Below are 26,654 nucleotides of genomic sequence, written 5' to 3' on the forward strand. Positions count from 1 at the left end.
AGGTAATGCCATCTCTAAACACGAAGCAGTGCGAGCACAGACTGTTCTCATTTGTGGTTCCCTGTTGGTGGAACGAGCTGCCAAATTTTATCAGAGGGAAGAGCTCTCTCTCTCTCTCTCTCTCTCTCTCTCTCTCACTCTCTCTCCAAGAATCAATTGCAAACTGTTGTTTAAAAAAAACACCTCCTTTTCTCACACCTTTAACACACTGACACTCCTATCGCAAACACCTTTTCGTCAAGCTCCATCCTTTAAATAGATGGAGCTTAATTGCACATAAGGGAGGTATATTAAACTATTTTTTTTTTTACAAGTTTAAACAAATGTCTTCAAGTCTTAAATATCTGTGAGATGCAGTCATGGTAAAAAATAAGTCCACTGTACATCATTTCTGCCTTTAAGGACATAACAAAAATGATCAGTGACCGTATTCACAAACAATCCTAAGACTAAAAGTAGCTCATAGTGATGTCATTTTAGGAAAAATCTTGGGAATTTCTCAAATTCTTAAATTTTTCTTAGAATTTTATCTTTATAAAGTTATTCATAAAGCATCTTAGACCCTAAGAAAGCCCCTAAAGTGAACACATGTTAGGAGTAGTGAGGAGGACTTTTAGCGAGCCTAAGAGTGTCTTAAGCAGGGAAGATGGCCGAAACAGAGAGAGCTGATTGGCTGATATACTATTGCTATCTTCAGTAGCAAACATACAATTATTAATTTGTAGGTAAACTTTGTAGATAAACTTTATCATCCCCATAGGGGGAAATTAATTAGTTTCATCTAGAAGTTAGTTGTGTGATGCCATCTCCTCTATGGCTTTTGTTTGCTTTGTGGAGCGCTTCTCACTTTGAAGGCTAGTGCATAAAAGCACCAAGACACGCAGAGAGAAAAAGATGCATTGATCAGCAGCAATACGCTTCCAACTCTGTGTATTTGCACCAGGATCCCAGGACCAATTTATCTTTTAACACTCCTCTATTCTCCTCCCAGAGCTGTGAGCGGTGTGCTGGGCAGTGCTCCTGTCCTGTTTGGTTTTATTCACCTTTTTTCTCCCCTCATGACGGTTGTTTAGCAAAATACAACCGCTTTATACAAGCAGGCAATCCCAGTAAATTGTTGACCGGTGAGTCCGCATTGATGTCAAGTGGATAAAGTCCTAAGATGACTGGCGAGTAAACATAATGAGCCAATCACAATGATGACAAGGATGTAAATAAAGTGTGTTCAAACATTTTGATGCAATTAAATCTGCAGAGTTTGCAGAGAACCATGACTTATTTCTTAATCCAGTTTAATCGGTTAATTTCTCTCCTTTGATCACTAGGAGTGTTTTTTTCCCTTGCACTATCAGCCAATCACCGCTCTTAAAAGACAGCATCGCATAGCAACGGGGTCAACCACACCCCCTAAGATAAAAATGTCTGTCATTTCCTCACTCAGAGTCCGCCACCGTGTTTGAGAGTTGCTTCCAGGTGTTTGTGCTGGCTTTTCAACAACTCGGTGCATTGCATTATGTGCAAAGCATTGTTGTTTGCAAACCTAAGATCAGGCTCATTTTTGTGACAGTGTATGCAACTTCATCTGTTTCTCTGATTGGAAGGATATGAAGTGAATCTGTTTGTGTTGTAAAGTGCCCTGAGAGGTTATTTTGTGTTATACAAGCACTGTGTGGAAATCCATCTGTATGCTTCAGACCAGCAAACTGCCAAGAGGCCTGCTTTTTTAAGGCTTGACTCAACTGCTGATGTGTTAATCATGGGCTTTCAGGAGCAGCACGTGCCTGGTGCTTCCCCCCTTAAATCCTATGAAGCCAGCCGGGCTGGACTTAGGTTGTGACAGCTTCTTTAATCTGGCTTAATTATCATTTTCTGTAGACGCGAGATAAATTTAAATAGTTTTAGGATCTAATAACCACCAGATCCCTTTTACGTTGTTCTGATATTTAAGGGCTTAGAATTTATCATGGGTGTATTTTCTGCTTCTCATCATTGTTGTTGTTTTTTAGCAAAATACAACATAATGCATAGCCACTGTACTCTTCTCTTTGTACCCTTTTATGATTGATCTCTTCTAAAGAGGAAATTTTTGAGGGCAGACTGAGCTGCTTGATTCCCCTCTATCTTTGTCTTACGTGGGGGGGTTACTCTTTTGACGTTAGTGTAAAACAAGCAGACATAAATTGCACTGCTTAACAGCTGAGGCACATAATGACCAAACAGGAAAACATGCGGTACCTAGCCTGGGAGCTCACACATAAAAGCTGTTGCCCAGAAAACTGATATTAGAATACGTGACCTGCAATTTATTTCCCAAATGCTTGCAATTCCATGACCTGCAGCTCAGCTACAAACATTTGGAAGTATGAGCGGGGGCAGGCTGAGAAATCTCCACACCGCAGATAGAAATGCTTGGATGGTCACAAGTTATATACCACTAAACCTAACCTCAGTCACATCTCAGCTAAACCTTGGATTTCCTTGTCAGGCCATTCCTCTGTGTCTTAAGCTTTCATACCCTGGCAATAAGGACTCTTGTTTACACAGGCGATTCCCCTGCTCACAGTGGATGTCTGTACTGGAAGCTTGTTGTTATTGAAAATCTGAATTTTTACAACTTGGAAATTTAAAAAAAATTCAAGAAAAATTCAACAAGCTGAAGTATTTAAGGACACAGTGCCGGCCCAACTGGTAAACTATACATGTTAAAGGTTTAATATTACTGTAAGAGTAGGGCTTCCACTAACGGTTTCTTTCTTTCTTTTTTTTATTCTATTTAATAAATTTTCTAACAACTGATTCTTCTGAGCAGTTAATATTAATTATTGTTACAGTTATCTTTATGCAAAAAAAGGTTTTTACCCTTAATGTATGGCTTATGTGCATAAAGTGACAGCTCTGGCATGAAAGAAAAACATTATTCCCACATCATCACGATGTCAAACATAATGAGGCTGAACTGGAAATAAACAAAGATGTCGCTTCAGTCAGAGTCCAACTCCAAAGGAAAGAAATCTTAAATTACACCTTTTAGCTCAACGTAACTTTAAATAACTTGTATTCATTGAGTCTAACAGTTATTTAGGGTTTTATCTGTTAAAATTAGATCTAGACATTCACCTTATTTACACAAATAAAAGTGTTTAAAGTTCATTGTGCAAAAAAATTATTTTAGCTGTCCTGGGATGCCTAACTTATAAACACATGCAGGCTGTTAGTCTAGTAAATATGGGACAAAAACAGGAAAGGGTTGCAGACAGAAAATCTGTCTAAATCGTACACATTATATTTGCCCTTAAAACTTGTAATGGTCGCTCTAAATATTTAAAATCTTTTTCTTCAATTAAAAATGTGTGATCCTAGTTTTTGGCCCCCGATAGAAAGCCACAAAATGGCCTATCTTCTATAACTGTCCTGTGTTTCTGTGGATTTGTGCTACCGGCAGCAACAATGGCTAAAGAAACTTAAGCAGCTGTCCCATGCTTTCTCATCTTGTACTTTATGTCAGCACGCTCAAAAAAACCATAAAAAACATGTTGTGTGTTTCTAAGTATGAAGAAAAGAATAGCATTCTGTTACCCTTCAAACCCGGTCACATCCATGAAGCATGGGTGTTGCATACCTTTCACGTACGGCCAGGTTACACTGGAGAGCTTTTCTCTGATATTTATTAAAGTTCTAGTTTGAAAACTGCAAATCTTTGATGATATGAAACATTTTGGCGTGACATGAAAACAGAAAAACACAGCAAGAGGGCAAACATACAGCAACGTCATTGGGATCGCTGAAATGTAGCAGTGCAGATTATAAAAACCCATGGAAGCCGGCAACAGCTCCAACAACCTTTTACATATTCTACAGTATGAAGAGGCAACCTTCCTCATTCTTTGAATGCAAAGTGATACTTCTCTTTGTAGCCTCAGGCTCATTGGTTCGACTGGAGGCAAAATCCTTGGCAGAGACAGGCTTGCTGCGCTTTCCGTCACTGTTACGGGATTAACTTTAATGAACAGTCATAGGCTGACTGGTTTTACTATAAGCATGTCATTAATGCAAACAAAGCCGCTCTCCTCATGCTGCTTGTTTTTTTTTTTTTTTTTACAATTTGTGTTGTTACAACTGAACAGACGCGTCAGAAAAGATGTCAGCGCTCGTCAGTTTACGGAAAGCGCATTTCAAAGCTTTCGTTGTTTCCTCAGGGGCGACAGAAAGGGCAGAGTACCACGTCATGTCCCACCCTCAGACATTTCCACGGGGCTTGGCTCCCGACTACAGAGGGGTCGCGGTTGGGACGACGCTGGGCAGGAGAGGCAAAAACCTTTTCACTCCACGGGTCTTTCAGACGCTCAGCAGGCCTCTGCACAAAGCAACGGCAGTGTTTGGCCACGCTGGAGGCAGGCTGGTGGTACCCAACACAGGTGAGTCCTGGGAGCTCGAGCTTTGGCTTCTTTAATGTGACGGTGAAGGTCGGATGAGATTGAACCCAGGTTTTAGTTGAGATTCAAATCTCTGTTAATGTTACAACACATTCAAAGTATGCGTTTGGGAGCTATGTTAGAGAACAACACAAAACAGTGGATGTTAGTGAAGTGCAAAGAAACTGATATATGGCTTTTAAGGTTTATTTGCAAATGTAATTTCATTAAAATTCCCTGAATCAGAAATGAAATGGACTATATTTGCAGCGTTTCTGTAGTCAAGAACACCATGAAAATCACCTTTGATTTATAAATCACACATCAAATATTCATACACTGATATGCAGTTACCGATAATATGCTGTTTTGTGTCCGAAAACACAAGATGTGCAGTTGGGAAGCTGGAATCAAATTCAACAACCTGTCAGATAGAAGGATGCCTACTTTTCCAACAGAGCCACAGCTACTTTTTGAAACCACCTTTCTCTTCAGAGAAAAATAAAAGTCTTCGGGGTATGCCTGCATCAACCTTGCACATCTTGGGAATGAAACGTTTGCCAATTCTTCTTTGCAGAAGAGCTCAAGCTCAGTGTCTGATTGGATCTAGAGCAGCTGTGATCAGTAATTTGAAAGTCTTGTCAGGAGTTACCAAATAGAGGATACATGATATGCTTTGATCTAAACTATTGCACTGTAGCTCTGCCTGAAAATTTAGTAGTTTTTTTTTTTTGTCTAGTTTAAAAATGAACACCTTCCCCAGTTTTGAGGCTTTTGTCTGTCAGACAGTATTTGCCCTATATTCAGCTGTATCCATCTTCCCAAGATCATCTCTGGCCGGCTTCCCTGTCTCAGCCGATGAAAGGCATCCCCACAGCATGATGCTTCCACCACCATGTTTAACAGTGGGGATGGGGCGTCCTTTGCCTTCCAATCTACAATTAGGTTTTCTTTTATTCCGCAGCAACCAAACAAGATGCATTAGGGTTATTTTTCCTAACTGCAGTGTCCTTATGCTGTATGTGAATCTTCATCAGCTAAATTTATGCACATTACTGCCTTTAAGCTTCCATATCATAAAGGATACAATTAACACTAGATGTGTGAACCTCTTCTGCTCATTCTACTACATAATTCAAGCTAGTTCTCACTTGGCCTACACTTACCATTCTATCCCTCAAGGAGCCTCATAAACCCCCGTAATAGTAGTGATGGTCCATGATACCGTGCCACTTTGTTAATGGTATCGTGCGATTGTGTTTAGGAAAGATGCAGCGTGTCTGTTTGTGACAGCAATGATTTCACAAGGCCTTGGAGACTTGCTTGTGTCACCTCTTTCAGGGGCCATCACCCCTCTAGCTGTCAGCCTCGGTAAAGAGAGCTGACAGCTAGAGCAGGTGTGTGCCGTGCGTGTGCACGACTGGCTGCTTGCTGATCAGCTCTCGCGTGCCTCTTTCTCCGCAGGTATCAGTCTGTTGGTGCCTCACGGGGGGATCGCAGAAGACACTACCTGGGAAATGTACATGAGCATCGACCAGGAGGACAGCAGGTGAGGGACTCGCGCAGAGGCGGCGCCGTCTGCCTCTCCGGCTGCTCTCTTTTAATCTCTCAGCCCTCCGCCGTGCATATCCCATCCGTCTTCCCGCGACGCCGTCTCCGTGTCTTTTTGCCAAGCTGGCTCCTCGAACATGCAACGGCGAAGCCCACTCGCTGTCTTATGAAGCACACCGAGTGACACGCGATGTACATATCCTCGCTCAGAGACACACATGTCCCCACCCGGCGTGCCGCCTTTTGTCATCTCGCAGACACCACAGGGGAGGATGTGATGTGTCACAAACACGTTGGAAGCTGTAGACATATTGCATTACTGCCCTAAGCAACTCTCTCAGCGGAGGGAAACACACTTCATGACCAGTCTGTTTTCTATTTGTAGACTTAAGTGCGACAACATCTCTCTCTCTCCGTGTCGACTGGTAAGAGATGTGGGGGCTGTGAACTCTTCAACGCGAAGGCCGTATCTGGTTTTTGATAAGATGAACAGAGATTGGGGCATGATGTGCTTCAGAAGGGAGCGGGAGTAGGTACGATTTTCACTGTGCTGCTGCTCCGGTGAGAAAATGCCTCGATAAGTAAACCGTGTTTTTGAAGGATACCACGCGCTCGTGTCCACTTTATTAGGAACACCTCTTCGATTGCTTGTTAACGCAAGTTACAGTTCAGAAAGATGGGAGCAGCCCGTTGTGCTCAGGTATGTAGAGGGGGTGAAGAAGTGACTACGAACGTGGCAAGTTGTGTAAACATCAAAGCATGGATCCCAAATGCCAACAGTTACGTCTGGTGGTGGTGATGTAATGGCGCAGGGGATATTTTCTAGCCACACCCAGGGGACCCCATAATATCGCATTTTGCCATATTGTTTGAGGGTCTTCGCCTGCCTTGGTATTTCTGTATTTTTCCACGTCCACATCCCTTTATGATCAAAGAGTACTCATCTTCTGATGGTTACTTGACAACAAGACAATGCACCATGTTGCAAAACCGTAAGTGTTTTGAACAGTTGTTTTCGAATATTTAGTCAAACGGTCCCCGCAGTCACCAAATCTTAATCACATCTGGGATGTAGTGGCAAGAGGTAACCATGGATCATGGATTCACAGTTGACAGATCTGTAGCGACAGCATGAGAGGCTGTCATGTCGATATGGACCAAAAATATGTAAAGAAAGGTTTCCAATACCCTGTGAAATCTATTAAACAAAGTATTATAGCAGTCTTAAACCTGAAGGCATCTCAAGCCTGTATTGACAAGGTGTACCTAATAAAGTGGCCATTTAATGTAAAGAGGCTACGCAGCGTACTGAAAAGCTTCCCCACAGTATGATGCCACAACCACAGTGTTTTAATGTGAGGCTGAGGTGTCCTTTGCCTTTCATTTCACAGTTATATGGTACTTGGTGTTTGTTCATCACATAAAAGATCCATTAAATCCATGGGTACGAATGTTTTTGCAAGGCACTGTATCTAATACCCTTGATTGCTTTGCGACAGCCCCTCAGAAGATATCTCACATGCCGAAGTCAGTCTTATAACACCTTGCTGATTTAAAGCGGGCATTATCAAGTTGTCGGTATGTCTGTGCGGATTGCTCGTCGTGAGATATCATCACACCAACAAGAGTAAGTGGCTGTTTTTTTTTTTTTTTTCTGAATGGTGTCAGATTTCCAAATCAAAATCAAACAACAGTGAGCAGGAGAGTGACATTTTGCTCCATCTGAAATTCAGCCGTCATCTCACTGCGGTTGGACACACCCATCGGGTGCCTGAGGTCACAGGGGACAGCAAACACGTCCAAGGTCATATAGAGGCTGTAGTCTAGAGCACAGTTAGCGGGTTGGTTGCACACTTGTGCGCCTTAAGTCTCTCCCGTTCAGCCAGACTGCTGCCCTCCAAGCTGCTGCTTTGCTCTGATAAGCCTGATGCTGTTTACTTCTCTAGCTGTCGTTTAAGTAGCTGCAGGATCCGTGCACTGCTGAGCTGTCAGTCAAATCCTATCTTCTGACAGCCGCATAGTCCAGGGGAGAAATTGGATCCTTTCTTCCCATTCAAACCTCGGTCATCTACATAAGACGTTGTTTTCCTTTTCAAAGAATAGGAATCGATCAGCTCTGGCTCAGTTTCAGGTGCTCAAAGGAGCTTTCACGTGTCCTCCAGGCATCAAGAAGTAGATTTTTTTTTTCTGTGTGTGAACTTTTGGAGCTCAGCGGGGGACAAAGGGTTGCTGAAGGACAAAATCGTGGTGTGTGGCAAAATACACCTAATATGATACGACTCACACAAATGAATAAGTCTTTTTCTCCCCATACAGATAGTCCCATAGTATCAAAACTGGGCGTAAACCTGTCTCAGACTGGTGTCATCTGAATCTGTGATTGGGGTGTGTTTTAATTGCATTTGTCAAATTTGCTTGGTAAAACTTTCCTTTTACAGTTGAACCCTAAAGTATACCTTTAGATTCTGTTCTAGGTTGTGCAAAATAATGGCCACCTCCAACACACAAAAAGAGAAGAACTACATCGATGTTTTTGTTTTTGTTTTTTTTTATCACATGAATGGAAGTGTAGTGAATATTTAATGAGGCCCTAAGCATTGCGTTTCTTTCCACTATACTCAAAGAGAAACATCTATCTGATTATTATCTCATGCCCCGTTATGTTCGACAGTTCATCTGAAAATCTGTCTCTTTGGGACTGTGGCGCTTTGGGCTAAAATCTTCCCTTTCCTCCCGCTAATGAGAGCAGCTCCGATTGAGGTACAAGTGATCGAAAACAGCAAAGCTGTAAGAAATAATCAATTATAAGTGATTAACAAACTTAGCAGGGCTGAGATTAAGCACTGGGGCATAATGTTGATTCTCTATAGGATTGTCACTACATCTTTTACTGTGTGCATTATCAGAAGACCCGTTGCTCATTTTAAAATATTGATTTCTCCTGGTTTAATTTTTTTTCACCTTGAAAGGCTCCCAGACTTAGACCAAGCCATATGTTTTAAACATGTGGAGTGTTTAAGCAAAGGTTGTTAAGTGGGTGATATTTATTGAAAAGGATGCCAGTGTCATTTATAAATAGTTAAAGCAGAAGTAGCATTTATTATGTCAGGATGGCCTGAGATATTATTTTTCTTAGATGATATTCACCCTATAATTTAGATTAAGTGAGCACATCTCCGTCTGGTCACTCTGATACTTTTGCTTTTAGTGATCACTGAGTAAATGAATGCCTTGCAGAAGTATTCATAGGTCCTTTACCGTTTCAATGTATTTAATAAGAGGATATGAAATTTTCTCTGTTTCTTTGTTTTTTATTCAAAAAAGTATTATTTTGTAGGATCACCTTTTGCTTCAGTCACAGGGGTTGGACAAAGAAACTGAAACACCTCTCATTTTAGTGTGGGAGGTTTCATGGCTAAATAGGACCAGCCTGATGGCCAATCTTCATTAATTGCACATTGAACCAATAAGAGCAGAGTGTGAAGGTCCAATTAGCAGGATAAGAGCACAGTTTTGCTCAAAATATTGCAATGCACACAACATTATGGGTGACATAACAGAGTTCAAAAGAGGACAAAATGTTGGTGCACATCTTGCTGGCGCATCTGTGACCAAGACAGCAAGTCTTTGTGATGTATCAAGAGCCACGGTATCCAGGGTAATGTCGCCATACCACCAAGAAGGACCAACCACATCCAACAGGATTAACTGTGGACGCAAGAGGAAGCTGTCTGTTCGGGTGCTAACCCGGATTGTATCCAAAAAACATAAAACCACGGCTCCCCAAATCACGGCAGAATTAAATGTGCACCTCAACTCTCCTGTTTCCACCAAAACTGTCCGTCGGGAGCTGCACAGGGTCAATATCAACGGCCGGGCTGCTATAGCCAAACCTTTGGTCACTCGTGCCAAAGCCAAACGTGGGTTTCAATGGTGCAAAGAGCGCAAATCTTGGGCTGTGGACAATGTGAAACATGTATTGTTCTCTGATGAGTCCACCTTTACTGTTTTCCCCACATCCAGGAGAGTTACGGTGTGGAGAAGCCCCAAAGAAGCGCACCACCCAGACTGATGCATGCCCAGAGTGAAGCATGGGGGTGGATCAGTGATGGTTTGGGCTGCCATATCATGGCATTCCCTTGGCCCCATTCTTGTGCTAGATGGGCGCGTCACTGCCAAGGACTACCGAACCATTCTGGAGGACCATGTGCATCCAATGGTTCAAACATTGTTATCCTGAAGGAGGTGCCGTGTATCAGGATGACAATGCACCAATACACACAGCAAGACTGGTGAAAGATTGGTTTGATGAACATGAAAGTGAAGTTGAACATCTCCCATGGCCTGCACAGTCACCAGATCTAAATATTATTGAGCCACTTTGGGGTGTTTTGGACGAGCGAGTCAGGAAACATTTTCCTCCACCAGCATCATGTCGTGACCTGGCCACTATCCTGCAAGAAGAATGGCTTAAAATCCCTCTGACCACTGTGCAGGACTTGTATATGTCATTCCCAAGACGAATTGACGCTGTATTGGCCGCAAAAGGAGGCCCTACACCATACTAATAAATGATTGTGGTCTAAAACCAGGTGTTTCAGTTTCATTGTCCAACCCCTGTACACCCACAAATATTGTGGGGGTGGGGGGGTGGGGGGGACCTGTATCACTAGAGATCCCCAGTAACGGGCCAGAGGATGTTGCTGGGGAGAAGGTTTCGAGGTTTCTCTCCTGGACTTGTTGGCCCCCATAGCAAAATCACTGACAAGCGGAAGACAATGGATGGATGGAAAAATATTTACCTAATCTTTTTTGCAAAAAAGCTGAAGCTCAGGCGGATTGGATGGAGAGCAATTTTTAATATTGAATTCTAACACTTACCACAGATTCTCAGTTGGATTTCTGTAGACTTTAACTTGGCCATTGTGACAAAGGAATGTTCTTCCAACTAAACTATGCCATTGCAGCTGTGAATGTAGGTTTGGGGTCATAGTCCTGTTGGAATGGGAACCTTCACACTGCAGTCTCAATTTTTTTGCTGCCACTAACAGGTTTTTATCCAGTATTGTCCTTCGTGGCTTATGGCTTCCAAGCATAGCTACTTTCTTCCCACTCTTCCTTAAATGCTGGATTTGTGGAGCTTAAAGCACGTTGTTGTCCTGTTTTCAGATTCTCCCTCCAGAGCTCCTTCGAAGTTACCATGAGCTTTTTGGTTGATTCACTGAATGTTTTCTTTGCCTTGATTCTTCAGTTAAGGTGGACAGCCGTGTCTTAGTAGGTTTGCAGGTGGACATGCTCTTTCAATTTTCAGATGATGCCATGAAGAATTGCGTTGTAGTCGGCTGCGTTCCTTGGTCTTCTCTGTTTGTTTGCTAATGTTCTCCAACAAACCTGTGAAGCCTTCACAGAACAGCAGGACGTATATTGAGATTAAATTACAGACTGACTGTTTGCTAAATAGGTGACTTCTGGAAGCAAATGGTTTCATTAAAGACGGCTGAATACATAAACATGCCACAATTTTCAGATTTGTGTTCATAAAAGAAATAGAGAACCAGGTGTGTTTTGTCTTGTTTGTCTTTGTCAAAGTACAGCACAATACGCAGATGTGTAATTTTCTGTTGGTCTGTCATAGAAATCGCAACGTGGTTATGCCATGTCAAAATGTGAAAAGTGCAGCTGGTAAAAATACTTTTGCAAGGCGTTGTGTTTGTGAATTTATTCACTGGGAAATGAAGTCGTGGACTCCGCCAACACAATTAAAAGAGTTATTTCACATTAAGACACTAGAGAAAATATACCAGTTAAAATTACAGTTTTCTTATATAAAACAGTCTGCAGCTTTTCATGGTTCAAATGGGGGCTGCACTAAATCTGTGACATTTTTATTAACTCGTTTCTTGCATAAAACGCATAGTGATGTTGTGCAGTGGCACGTGTTGGGTATTAACATTTGACAAGTTAGTAATAAAATAAAGTGCTGTCAGCAGTTTTCACAGGGACTATTTGTTTGATAGAAAGTGCTGTCACACCACAGCTGTTCACATCCTCTTCTGTGGATTAAATCCAGACTCACAGAGGCAGGAAAAAAAATGCATTTTTCTTTTCTTTTTTTTCTATTAGCCTCCATTGACAACTTGCCCGGTCAACTACGGACTGTGGGAAATGTTCCTTTTAATTAAGGTCCCGATTTATAAGCCCATAAGCATTGCAGATTTATTTCAGAACATGATAGATAACACATAAAGCATTGTGAACAACATATTTGAAAAACTGCATCAATGGGGTTTTGTTTTATGCAAAAAAGCAGCACGATGTTCATCTGCACACATGAGACCGTGCTTAATCAGCAACTGAAATTGTAACCAACAATGACTGCAGTGATAGCTCTTTGTTCCCATAACCACAATCAGGGATGCTAAAGAATCATCTTTAATCTTTGTTCACAGGCAGTCTGGCTAATTACCATAGTCTCAGCAGTAGGTAACCTTGGTTTCCTCCGAGCTGGGGGCTGATTAGCACAAAAGTGCAGCTGCATGGACAAGGTGCCGCCAGACTTAAAGTGTGAAATTATATTTCGACTGCAGTTCTTTTAATTTTCTACTGTTGATTGGTAACAGCATAATAAAAAGTAAAGCTTCCCACGGCGCTCAAAATCAGAAGATAACAGTAGTTCAAAAGTCCTAGCGCCAACATGTTATCCATTCTTCAGGTAGAAGCTGCATGAATGGATATCTGTCAAACCTGCCAGCAGAACCGGTGCATCTTGTCACTATTTGTTCACAAAAATCTTCCATCTGTGCTTGAAACTTCATTAGTTTTCTAAATTCCTTGATTTAACATACTTTAAAGAGGCAAAGCATCGAGATGGAGGATGATGAAAATTGCTGAAGCCAAATGCAAATGAGAAAGCGATTTAGCGATATATTAAAGCACGCACTACAACTAAAGAATGTAGAATATGAAAATGACCACACCATTTGGCCACCCAGCACATATGCATCTACATTCTTTTGTAACTTTCATTTAAGTTTCAACCATTGGTCATATATTTTTCGAAACAAAGACAGCTCTTTTCTGACTAAATGTAATGATTGCTTAGGATGAATCCAATTTAAGCCAGACACGGAGCTGATGCAAGAGGTTTTAATAAGGAGATGAAGGGTAATCCAGGGAAAACAAATCACATTGATGAGGAGCAGACATCCAGGTAGAAAAAAAAAAGGCTGGAGAAGACTCAAAACAGGATCAGGTCAGGACAGGCTACAGACAGGCGACTAGACAGAATAATAGATGCTGGAGTGCTCTTACCAAAGGTGGAGAGAGTAGAGGCAACACAAGACGTCCTGGCCACAAACAGAAATCTAAGGCGGGCTTAAATAGGCGAACGGAACCGGAGAGCAGGGCGGGACTAATTAACCAAAACAGGTGGAGGTGATAAAAGGAACATACAGAATAATAGACAATAAACCTAAGGTAGAAAAACAAGACAAAGACTAAACAGACACGAGCTGAAATAAAAACTAATAACAAAGACCAGATAACTAAAACAGGCTACGCATAAATCCAATACAAAACAAGAAACCGAAATAAATCCTAAGACAGAAAAGTGGCTAAACTGAAAAAATAACCTGAACCACAACAGAACGTTACAGAAAAGTTAAATTGGATGATCATAACTTCAACATGCATGTTTCATCCCCCCTCCCCCCTGTTTATGGTTCTCTAAAAGAATGTAGATGTAAACCTAAAAATATGTTGTTTTTCTGTGAAACATCCTGTCATCACACAGCATTGAGCTGTGTTAATGCGCTCCTGTTTTGTATAGTGTGTGCGTAACAACACGAAGGGTGTAGAATTCAGTGTTCTAACATGTCGGGATGTGGTAGACTCTTGCTTATTACTTTTGCGGTGATATTGCCATCTCATTTTCTTTTCTTTTTTACATATCTAATTGTCACAAGGAATAAAAGTTTAGTATTCTAATCGGGCCAGCTAGATTGATAATGTGTTGTAACACCGTGTAGCGCTCTATTATCAGTCTGGGACTGCTCCATTTGAATCCGTTTGGGGAAAGGAGCGAATTCCAACAGAACTCTCTGAGCTGATTGGGCGAAGCGACACCTAGTGCCCGCCTACCAAGGGTTGGTTTTAGCCAATCACTGTATCAAATTAAAAAGCAAGCAGCAGGCATCATGAGAAACCACAAGAAGATAAGCTAGTCAAAACACTTCTTGCTAATGTTTCAAAGAAGAAATGGTGGATTTTTACAACACATGTTGATAGCAGCAGCTACATGTGCATCCTCCTGTACTGCCATGTTTGTGTTGGTTCAGCTGTGGGCGCCGTGGATGCTCTTGCTTTCGTCGCACCGGTATGTCCCGCCTTAAGCCTCGATACTCCAACGTGATTGGCCTGAACCGTTTTTGGTTCTGACACAAACGGACAAGATCAATTCTCGTGTGTTTGTGAATGCATGAATACTACAAGAAGTCATCTTGCAGGCATGTTTAGTACAGTCTATGACTGTCCCCAAGGCTTCAAATAACTATTAACTGTTGTTCCAGTGCTTAGTGGTGCATATGCACTCTATATAATTTGCAACACTAAACCTGCAGCAGGGAGTTTTGAGAAAACTCAAAAGCCTGAAAATTTGAACAAGCACATGTTACAACCCTCCCTCCACAGCTCCTCCCCCTAGCAGAGCCCGCCGTGCTGCTCCAATGTTTACCTGTCATTGTTTTCTGAGCAGGTGACACTTCAGAAAATTGTAGTTTTCCTGTAAAGCAGGCCGTTTCTCCAGCATTTCTCCACACCGCTGTAGCCCTCCAGCAATCTTGAGCTTGAACGATGGTAGTGATGTGTGGTGGGAGGTGAGCAGCACATACACGGGAGTGATTGACACTGATAACAGCCAATCAGAGCCAGACACTCCTCCTGGCTCTGATTGGTTGTTTCTGACCGGGAGCAGTGTGTTTCTGCAAATGGCAGTAAAACAACTGGGATGTACCAGAGGAGCTTGATTTTTTTATTCATTTATTTTACAGATCATCAGTCTTATATTTTACTGTGAGGACATAGTGACAGTTTTAACAAATATATAGGAATTAGATTTCTACAAAAGTTACCTACTATAGCTTTAATGCTGCTGAGGTTTCTACCATGTCCAAAATATCTATAGCAGCCTGGTTAAGCTGTAGATCAAAGCTGGGAGCATTGCTGATATTACTTGGGACTTTGTTATCTTCCTGCAGCATTGAAATGCAGGAAACATAGAGAATTGTGTGGTAGGGATATTTAGAATAGGTACTGAAGACCAATCTTAGTTACATTATATGTAAATCTGGTGAGAAATTAAGTGGCACCATAAAAATTGGACCCTGTGAGAGTGATGCTCTCAATTGCTCTCTGCTCGTGCCTATCTGTGTGCGTTTACATGTATGATTTCACATACACTACACATCTGTGATGTATCTCTGCACTCATGTTAGGGTCTGTTCCCGCCAAAGTTAAATTAATGATGCTGAGAAATAGCCATGCTGCTGCAGTGACAACAGCACCAGCGTTGTGCCCTGTGTATGTGAGGTATCCAGCCAGGCCAGCTGCATGACTGATGGTGGTCCCATCGATTGCTCTCAGTCTTTAGGGCTTCCAGCCAAGTTTGGGCCCCTGGCCAAGAGCAGCTTGGCCCGGCTAATCTGTCACCAGGCTGGCCGGAGCAGCCTTCATAAGCTCCATCGACCCACAAAGCTTACACACTCTGGTCTAAAGCCTGTCCTCCCCACCCTCACTGTCCATTAGTCTTGGTGCTTTAATCTTCCTCTATCTGTGTGTCTGTGCGTCAGCTAGTCGGGGATTGATTCATTATGGGTGTCGGAGGATTTGAGTTTACGGTGTTCATGTGTAAGTGTTACACTCTGAATCCTAATTACACAGGGGCCAATAGGTAAAAATGCGCCGTGTCTTCCAACAGTCTCCGACTACACCGTTTCACATTTTCTCATGTTACGACAGCAAATTATAATGTCATTTTTGGGGATTTTATGTGATATGCCAAACCAGCAGTTAAGTGGGAAGTAGAAGTGAAAATCCATTTCATGAAACGTTTTACAAATAGTCCAATTGTCCAGTTTCAAGTAATTGGACAATTGACGCAAAGGCCATGCCATGGAGAGCTGTAGGCAGTTCCTTCGTTACTTAATTATCCATTATGCAGATTAAAGGTCTGATGTTGATTAGAGGTGTGGTGCTTGCATTTGGAAGAATTTGCTGTGAACAAACAACGAAGCTCTCCATGCAGCTAAAACAAGCCAATAAAAAACATCTAAGAAATTGCTACAATAAAAGGAGCGGCGAAATCTACAGTTTGCAGTGATGGATGATCTCAGAATCATTTCCATGGTGAAGAGAAACTCCTTCACAACGGCCAACCAGGTGAACAACACCCTCCAGGAGGAAGGAGTATCGGAGTGAGCTCCTGATCTGACGCACACCACATGGTCTGTAAAACACGGTGCGGGCAGTGTGGTGGCCTGGGCCTGCATGGCGGCCGGTGGATCTGGGACACCAGTGTTTACTGACGATGTGACACAGGATAGGAGCAGCCGAATGAATCCTGAGGTGTACAGAGGTCTGCTGCCGGCTCAAATCAAGCTCAATGTAGTCATATCGATTGGCCGACGTTTCATAATGCAGATGGGCAATGACCCAAAACGTACAAGGTACAGACAGAAAGGCCCCAAAACAAACAGTGAGTGATGCGGCTGCAGTAAAGGCCTGGCTGGTCTTTAACAAGGAGGAAACCCAGCGTCTGGTGATGTCCATGAGTTCAAGGCTGCAGGCTGTCCAGCAAAGGGTTTTCAACCAAGTATTAAAAAGGAACATTATTTTTTCAGGTATTTGATTTGACTTTTGAGCCCCTGAAGTAAAGCAATTGTGTTAAAAAATGCTTGAGTTCCTCACATTTTTAGACAACCGTTTTTGTTCAACCCACTGGATTTAAGCTGAAACTCTGCCCTTCAACTGCCTCTTTAATTTAAAATTCATTGTAGTGATGTACAGAACCAGCACTGGAAAACGGTTGTCCCTGTCCAAATTGTTATGACTGATTCTGAATCTGATCAACTCTGAGCAACTTCAGTCTCTTTGTCGGATTAAAGCATCCTGAATAAATCCTGCCACCGTCACGTCTTTTAGTCGTGATGGCGTGTTCAGAGAACACAGAAAGAAAAAGCGAAGAACTCCGATTAGGATTACATTTTACCATCTAAAGATACCATTTATGACTATTTCAGTTCAATTAAGATCTGAAACTGAATTAAACCATGTTTTAACTCAGAAGCAGTGTGTGTAATAATCTACAGATCTTTAATAATTAAAGCCTGGAAGAAAAAAGGGGCTCTGCCTGCGCATGGTTCTGTTTGTCCTGCATGGCTTAACTGCAAATGCTTTCTATATCTTATTTGTACTAAGAGCTTTTTTTTTGTGTGTCATTTTAGATGGATGACCGTATGCTGTTAGATTTGCATTGCACTTGTTAATCATTTTCTGTTTACTTCACAATTGTGCTCTTCTTATGAAGGTGTGTATATTAGTTATAAAAATACAGAATAAATACGCTGAGGTTTGTTGTAGTAAGGTGAGGGGTGAACGTTTAACGGGTAGAAATACTTTCATAAGACTTTGTGAAGTTTCTTCAAACCAAAACTGGCAATTTGTTGAGGAAATGATAAAGTTGTTATGTTTTCTTTGTGCGCAGCACTGTGCCTGAGGACGGAGCCGAGATCTTTTTGAGTCCTACAGTCACGTATGGTCCGCCAGGCCTCGACCTGTCCTCTCCGATAGCCATGACCATAGCACACTGTGCAGAGGTCGCTGCAGATAACTGGACCATCAGGTTGAAGAGACACATCCAGGACAACAAGTGGGAGGTGAGGGAACGCTGTTTGACTTCACTTTAAACTAAACAGATTGAGTTTTCCTGCCACAACTTCAATGCTGAAAGTATGAAAACAACACATTTTTTAGACAAAAAAAAAAATGCTACAACACACTTTAGTAAAAAATGATTTATCCAGTAGAACTGTCACGAAAAACACGAGTTAATTGTAAGGTTGCCAGATTTAAAGATAGAGTTTTTCAAGCTGTATCTCAGGCTATTTAGCATTCAAAGGGTAACACTAGCTTTTTGGTAAGAAAATAAATTAAAAATACATCCATACATTTTTTGCTTTACCAAACTTGTAAATAAATGCAAACCAATTGGAGTATTATAATTGTGTATTCTAACCACAAATTATATCAGATGTTTTTGATTTAAGTTCTGATGATGTCTCTCACTGCACTGCAAAAAGAGAACCAAAATTAACTAAAATTTTCTTGAAATGTGTGTATTTCTCCTTGATTTGAGCAGGTAAATAAGATGATCAGCCAATTATCTTATTTTTACCCCTAAAATAAGATAATTAAACATACTTCACTTGAAATAAGATGATGGAGATGAGTTTTCCCATCTTAAGTGCAAAAATCATATTTCATACACTTATTTCAAGAAAATTGAGCTTAGTTCCCTTTTACAGTGTGAGGCATGAGATATGGTAAAAAATTAATAATAAGTTTACAAACAGAATTAGATATCCAAAACACCTAGAAGGCTAAATGAAACGTTTTTATCTCACACCCGTCCACGGGCCGCCAAAAACAGAGAAAAATGGGTCAAGTGCACCTTTTTAAAAGATGCAGGACCTCACTTCTCTCAACGCATTAGAGTGTTATTTTGGTGATTGCCTGTGATTGCCCGTGTGACTTTCTTCTCGCATCACGTCTAGCTCTTTTAATAAAATAGCAGCTCTAAAAAGTCCTTCAACTCTGCCCTATAGAACAACAGCCTATCACCGTCACACAGGAGCACTCAGACGCCTGCATTCATTCCATACAGCCTCCAGTCTCCCACTCAAACCGTCTCCGCATGTGGGATGCTCTTTTAATGTTTAAGTAACCTCATCAAAGGCCTTCGGAGACCTCATCAGGTCACAGCGACCTCACCGCCAGTCTTTCCGTGAACTGTGAGGCGGGGATGGGTGACTTTGCCTACCTGGTCCTTTCACTCGCTGTGACATTTACACAGATGTAATTTTCCAGAGGATGTGTTGCACAAAAGGAAGCTATCAAAATACCCATCACTGATGGGAGCCGTACGGCGACATGGAACAGGGAGAGGTCTGACACAGACAGGAAGATGGAGGTTAAGACAGGGGATATATTTTCCAAATGTAACGCTATGGCCCATCTCTGTCATTGAGAATTAATGAGCCTTTTATCCCAGGAAGGGTGCTCACTCAAATCCTAATCTTTAAATTAGTGATATAATGAGAGATGAAGGTCTCTCTCCCGTGCTGTCCTCTCTTTCCTTTGCCCTCACTCTTCTCTTTCAGCCTGTCTGCCTCTGAGCGCCGTTCCCATTTAAGCTTGCCCCCCCCCCCCCCCTTCTTCTGCACTTTTTTTGAGTCTATCATTTCTCCCCCGGCCGCCTGGTGGGGATGAGCTATATCATAGATATCCGTCATGTATGCTGCATCACTAATGGGGCCTGGGTGAAGAAGCTGTAGGCCACCAAATTACTCTGCTTTTGCTGTATGTGGCTCAGTCCGGCCATATGCGGAGGGGGCCGCTGGGTCATAGGTATGTTAAGAGGTGATTCTGGGAGAATTTAGCACACGATGAGGAGCAATTGGCCACTGGATACAACTGCCCCCTGCTAATCCGTTTTGTGAGTGTTACCAGCTCCCCATCTGTTAAGAGAGAGGTGTCATTATTCATTTGGCCCCTTATTTTCAGCGGAGCACGGCTCCTTATCCAAGGTCTCCTGGAAGGTTTCTGGGTTATGATCTGTAAATTACACTAATGGCATCCCTCACGGTGTAAAAATCTAAACTTTAATGGTCTACAAGAGAGTCGCTTTCATTGCATACCATCACAAAACCAATTGATGATGATGCAATGCCTTGCGGGAGCATTTCCATGTTGCCACCACAAACCTCGGCATATTTTAACGGAATCTCATGTGACAGACGCCATTAGCAGTCCAGACCAGTGAATTGGAAAGAAAAAGGATACATGGATTTCTTAAGGTTTTGCAAATAAAAACCTAAAATGTTTGACATGGGTATATAGAGCCGGCCTCCATGATTCAATTCATTTTGTAGGAGCAGCTTCCACTGCAGTTACAGACGACAAGCTTTTCGGGCATATGTGTCTATTTTTATTTCTTTTGTGCAGAAGAAAAGGTTAGACCTTCACCACGGCCAATGTAGCATACAAATATGGATTGAGCTTAGACTTGGCAATGTGGCTCTGGATGTTAAGGGTCGTTGTCCTGCTGGAAAGTGAATCTTTGCTCCAATCTCAAGTGTTTTTGAACATGCAGTTTCCCATCAGCTCTGACCAGCTTCTCTGTCCCTGCTGACGAGAAGCATCCCCCACATCGTGATGCGGCCGTCGTGTTTCATGTCACAGCTTTCTGTCACACACAGTGATTTGTATCTAGTCCAAGAGGTTTAAGTTAGGTCTCATCTGACCTGTACACCTTCTTCCACATTTGATAAACAGGTCCTTTTATGTCTTTGTTTAAGACTACCTTTTCTGACACGCTTTTATAAAGGCTTGATTTGTGGCGTTTAAGACGTCCTAAAAGATGTCCTGCCCATAGACCATCCAACCTGGTGGTAGATCTTGAAGATCCTGCAGACTTACCACGGGTCTTTGCTGTTGCCTTGATTATTGTTCTCCTTGTTTTTCTTCAGTTTCCCTGTCCTGTGCTTCTTTGTGTTGGTCTATCACATAAAATCCTAAAAAAGAAAATTAAGCTGGTGGTTGTAAGGCAAGGCAAGGCAAATTTATTTGTGTGGCACAATTCAGTACAGAGACAATGCAAAGTGCTTTACATGATTAAAATACAGGAACATAAAACAGAATATAAGCAAATAGGAATAAAATGTAGAAACAAAAAAGAAACAGTTGGACTAAAAAAGTTGAACTAATGCTGTAGCATTGGATAATGTGAAAAAAAGAGTACAATGCTTTCACAAAGCACTGCTGCTTAAGTAAGCATGATTTAAAAATGTTCTCAATGTCTACTTTCACTTAATCAAGATGTTTCAAGATGTTGCTCTTAAACAGTGGCTCTGTGAACTGTGGCGGTTCTAGACCACATTTGTCTGGGGGACCAGGGTGGCGCCAATGTTTTTTTTCATTGGGGCACTGACAAAAAAAAAGAATTAAACCAGGAAAAACTGGGCAAAATTTAATCGTTTGATATATTAATTGAGCTAAAGAGCCAAAGAGCCACTTGTGTCTCTGGTACTGCAGGTTGCCGACCCCAGAAAACTGTGATCCTGTCTAAATACGGCTAAAGCTAAACACTTTTATTTTAAAATTACTATCAAAATAAAAATGTAAAGGTAAAAAAATAAATGGGTTTAAGGGACCAACCGGTTACAATTTCTGTTCCAGCACATGTTATCACAAGAAATTGATTCAGTATTATGTGTTCAGTACAGGGGCCATAGCAGGGGCCCTGACCTGTTCTATAGGGGGACTGGCCGCAGTCTAGAACCGCCGATGTCTGTGAAAACTACTTGCCGGTAAACTCTGATAAGACCGAAACACTGATCATTGCCCCTGAGAACCAAATAAAGGAAATTAAGAAATGTCTGGGTAAATTGGCCTCCTCTGTCAAGCTGAGTCTCAGAAACCTTGGCGTCATTTTGTTATTCTGCCATGTCACTAGAGCGTCATTCTCGCAAGATTAATCAAAAACTGCTTCTGTCAGCTAAGAAATATTTCTAAGCTTCAAACTTTGGTGTCAAAGGCTCAATTAGAGACGATTATCCATGCTTTTATTTCATCTTGTTTTAAAGCTCTGTCCCCCAGACTGTGGACTGCGCGGCCTTTATGGTTACGCTGTCTTGACTTCATCCTTTTAAGCAGCAGTTGAAGGCCCCCCTTCTTCTGATTGGCTTTTAACTAGTTTTATACTATGATGTTGCATTTATGCTGTTTCTATCTTTTCATCTTTTTTATTTTGTGTTGTTCTATGGTTGTTTTCACTGTGAAGCACTTTGTGGTTTTTATCCTGTGAAAGCTGCTCACTTTACTTTTGAACATATTTATTTCCTGCTGCTATATAAACTTTCTTCCTATTTCCCTTGACCACCAAAGGAAGTGATGTCAGTGGACGAGGAGAGCACTTCCTGCTACTGTCTGCTGGAGGCCCAGAGGTGCCATTTGCTGCTGGAGCAGCCGGGTCGTTACGCGCTGGTGGGGGAGGCACTGAACCAGGAGGCTGCCAAGCGACTGAGGCTCGCCGTCTTTGGCAGTCCAGATCCAAGCAACTCCCTCGGCTTCACCCTCAGGGTGTACAGCGTGGACGACACCCCCTACGCTTTTCAGGTATCGGAGGAGAGATACTATATAAAAAGAGTTTGAAGAATCCCACACGGATCTACTCAAATCTATGTGAGGAACAGAAGAAACGTGTTTTCTTATTTTGTACATCTTAAATTTCAACTTCAAATATTTAGGTTGAACAAATGATAAGTCAACCCTTTAACAGATCCGTAGATTTTAGCTTGGAGCCCATCTATTGTGGATTTCTGAATAAAATGTATTCATATAAAATAGGCTTCTTGTTGGATAGAAGATACTCTGTGCGCCTGGTTCAGATGTATTATATTTAATCATGTTTTAGTTGTTTTCAGCTTAAAACTGAGTTAATTAATTTTCATAGGTCACCACCTAAATATTTCCAACTTAACTCTCCCTCCCGCAAGAATTAATCACACACAAATTAGCAATTATCACATAATTTTTTGCAGCCTAGCCTTCAGCAGCTTATTTACATCAACCAAATGATCTCCTGTTCTCTTTGGCCTCGTAAACTGCGTTAATATTAGGCTGAATTCATCATAAAGCTGATATTATTAACATCAGACAGTGACACAAGTTTAAAATGTGAGTCTAAAAAGTGCCCCGTTAGGAACGTTCTTCATTGAAACCACTTTAAAAGCACTATAGGGTTGGGAGCTGGTTATTGATAATATTGTGATCTTTTTTCAGCTCGTCACCTGACATTATTGTCATTCACCGAAACTAAAGATATTTATTTGACCTATACTTATCTGTACTTAATGTAAGGTGGTTGCAGAGAAATGTTCAGGGTGACAGCATGCACTAGGCTGTGCCTTCATTACCCTCCTCCTCCTCCTCCTCCTCTCTGTTGTACTAGCAAACCCACAGCTGGTGTTGCTCCCTGCCAGCTGCAGGCTCTGCACAACAACAGCAGAACCAGAAACAATTCAAAGCAATGCCTCAGTTTTGATAGTGAGAGTATGAGCGTGTTGCTTTAATGGGTTTAGTGTAAAGCAATGGTGGCGGTATACATTACCAACAGCAGGACCTTGCAAAGACTGATACATGCATGCATGGCAGCACAAAGCTGCTTCTGCAACCACACACGCACACACACACACACACACACACACACACACACACACACACACACACACACACACATTAGAGGGAGCAATAAACATACCATGAATTTCACATCTGTGCAATGTCAGTGAACTGCTCACACCCCACCACATTACCGGTAAGGCTAAAAGTAAAGGCTCCTTAAAGATGTATCATGCAAGTTTAACAAATTAAACGAGGTTTCATCCGTTGTTTGTGGGGATTTGCTTGGGAGAACGGCAGCCTGGGTGTGCAGCGCTCCATTGAAGATGCACTTGTTTAGTAACATTGCCACTGGGAAATGCTTGATGACGAGGAGACAGAGAAGGACTTTTAATTACAAAGACAACAGATGCTCCAGGGCGGCTTCTCTGCCCTTTATTTGCGTAGTTTAATTTGCTCGCTGTTAATTAAATGTGTTTCCGCATCAAATTTCATGTGTAAAGCACTTGAACACATTAAGATGAGGCGGTCTGACATGGAGCAGCAGTTCATCCCTGCTTTCTTGAGCGTGGTGCTATGTGAAAATCTGGTTCTTCTCCTTACACCACACACACACACCACACACACACACACACACACACACACTCACACACAATACAAAACAAACACAAAGCGCTTTTTCTTGATCCTGTCCTTTTCGGTCAGCGGGAAATTTCCATCCAGTCATTGTCCTATCAGGACCAAACAAATAAACAACAGGTTTTCTGAAGAACTACTGTTAGTTGCCTCTCGCTGCCGCTTGTTCTGCATCAGCACTGGCTTCATTTGAGAGAGAAAAAATTGCAAGTGCTCGATGAGAAATTGGAGGCAGGTGCCAAGAGTCAACTCACTCTACCTCTCCATCAGTGACACGTGGTTATTTGGTCTGTTTGTTTGGGGGGGGGGGGGTTTGTTCTTTTTGTGCTTCCTTGCTTTTGCTTTCTTTTGTGCTTCATGCGATAATTTCCCCTGTGAGCTTGAAAATCGATAGGCAGCCTGCATTGTCCTCTTTTTTTTTTTCCAAAGAGTTGCCTGCAAAGTACACTACACATTTGCACACCTCCAATGTCCCATAAAAGTGTATTGACAGAGGGGGGGGGTATTTTAGACAAATTTTCATTGAAGAGCAGCCTTTTGCTTTTTTTTTTTTTTTACCTGAAGACATCAATGTGGATGGAGGTCCAGGCTGAAACAGGACAGTTTAGTGTATAGGTTAAGAGAAATTTAATGAAATAATGGGGAAAATCCAATTTTCCTCATTATTTATAAGTGTTTTCACTCCAGTTTTGATGATCAGTTTTAATGCTGCTTCACATGTGATTTCACTCCCAGCTACAATTACCGTATCACCATGGCAAATGATTTCAGTGCATTGTTTGCCTTAAATGTGGTGGTAGTGAATGAAAGCAGGTAAAAGTCTCACGTTCCTTGTTATTGGTTAGTTGATGTTAAGTGCTTTACAACAACAAAGTTTCATCTTTAGAAAATTATGAAGCTGATCACATCAGTTACCAGTCATTTTAATAGTAATGTTTTCCAACAATGTGTGTAGCCCTGAAATGTCGTTTAAAGCTGCTAAATCAGTTACTCTGTGTCAAAATGATCAGCTGTGAATTAAAGCAGTTGAAATGTTCATTTATAAGCAGACTGAGGCTGTCGTTCAGATGGCAAATGTTGAAAAGAGACAACTTAAGCTAATGATTGAAACCACAAAAAAATGACACGTGTAGAGTGCTTCTAACTACAAAGGTTTGTTAAAGCAACTTTTTTTCCCTAAACATTATTTCTCTAAAACCTAGATTTAATGCCTAACTGAGAAAATGAACAATAGAAACAAATAAAGATTTGACTTTAAAACTTGGTGTCAAAAAGAGCCTGGCAGTCATAATAAGACAGATAAAAAAAAAGAGAGGATGCAGGTAGCCTGGAAGACTTACTGTTTTCCAGACTGTGCCTCATGAGAGAAGCGCTTCTTTTCTGGACAGCTGATGCTAATGTAGGGAGGTGGCGACCCAGTGGTTAGAGCGGGGTGCTTATTTCCTGGAGAGGTCGCAGGTTTCCAGGTTCGAATCCCACAGACTGTCACATTAAAATGCAAAAACAAATTTCATTGGAGTGTATGTGCATGTTGCAATGACAAATAAAAATGATTATTATTAATGCAGAGACAAGAAGCACAACATTTAGATAACTTTAGTCTTTAATTGTGCCCGGCTACCTTCTTGTACTCGGCCCTCTAAATCTGGACTTTGGGAGAATATCCATCCACAATTCAAACCCACTGCTCAAGGTCACTCTAACTAACTAACTTCCCTTCCCCGTGCCTCCATAATGATACATTCCTTGGTCTGTTAGTGATAGAAATGCTCCCTGGTTTCAGCCATGATGTTATCCCTGTCAGTCTCTGCCAAAGATTTTCCACTTAAGTCCCTGAAAGAATTCAGTCGGGCTGCTGCTCCAGTCCTGCAACTTTTAGATGTGTCACCGGTCCAACACAATGGAATCAAATGGCTAAATTACTTCCGAAGCATGTTGTCAAGGTCTTCAGAGTCCTACCAATAAACTGATTGTTTTATTTAGTTGCAGGACACCAGCCCTCTAGGAAGGGAGTTGGACACCGGTCTTCAAAGTCCATGAGTTTATGAAGTAGTTCAGAGCTGGCCTCTGCAAGTTTGAAGAATACGATGACGAGGTTCCTGATCTGCTGGCCTGTTTCTTGTGCAAGCGGCTTACTGGAAGACTAACAATGGCTCATGTGTCTCTTGTTAGTTGAATCTCATTCATCTACGCCAACTTGTAGTTGGTTAAAAGAAGCACCATCATCACGTCCTCGTTTGGGCCGTTAGTTTAGCAATGAAGTCTCCCGTCAGGGTAGAAGACGAGTCCTCCTTTTTATGAGATTTAAAAGCTAAAGCGTCAGAAAGCTTTAAAGTATAGTTTGATCAAACCCACACCTGCCATCATGCTGCTCAAGCCAAAATAATCTCCTGTTAACAGATACTAGTCACTGGGGTCTTATATTTCCTTCTGGTAGATTATGTGTAAAGTTTAGAAAACTACATCAAGTCGGATACAAATTGATGACTTGGTAGTAGGACAGCTACAGACGGCTCCGTTCCGTACATAAAAACGATGTATACCAAACTTTTAGAATTGTAAAGTGAAGAAACACTGAAGGGGCTCAAAGACCATCACCCA

The 26,654-nt window shown here is 41.8% G+C and overlaps 1 protein-coding gene across 4 annotated transcripts in view; it reads left to right on the top strand.

The window, feature by feature from the left end:
• Positions 1-26,654, top strand: part of LOC105928334 (netrin receptor UNC5D) — an 86,101-nt gene that overhangs the window by 42,690 nt on the left and 16,757 nt on the right. For 3 of the 4 annotated variants that reach the window (XM_036140444.1, XM_036140445.1, XM_036140447.1), the window contains exons 9-12: positions 4,197-4,415; positions 5,877-5,961; positions 17,722-17,893; positions 22,182-22,412. In XM_036140444.1, coding sequence (XP_035996337.1) covers positions 4,197-4,415; positions 5,877-5,961; positions 17,722-17,893; positions 22,182-22,412 — 707 coding nt within the window. The remainder of the gene's footprint in view (positions 1-4,196; positions 4,416-5,876; positions 5,962-17,721; positions 17,894-22,181; positions 22,413-26,654) is intronic. The other variant, XM_036140446.1, reaches the window with a different exon arrangement.

Source organism: Fundulus heteroclitus, chromosome 8 (assembly GCF_011125445.2).
Source record: "Fundulus heteroclitus isolate FHET01 chromosome 8, MU-UCD_Fhet_4.1, whole genome shotgun sequence".
NCBI classification, from domain to species: Eukaryota; Metazoa; Chordata; class Actinopteri; order Cyprinodontiformes; family Fundulidae; genus Fundulus; species Fundulus heteroclitus.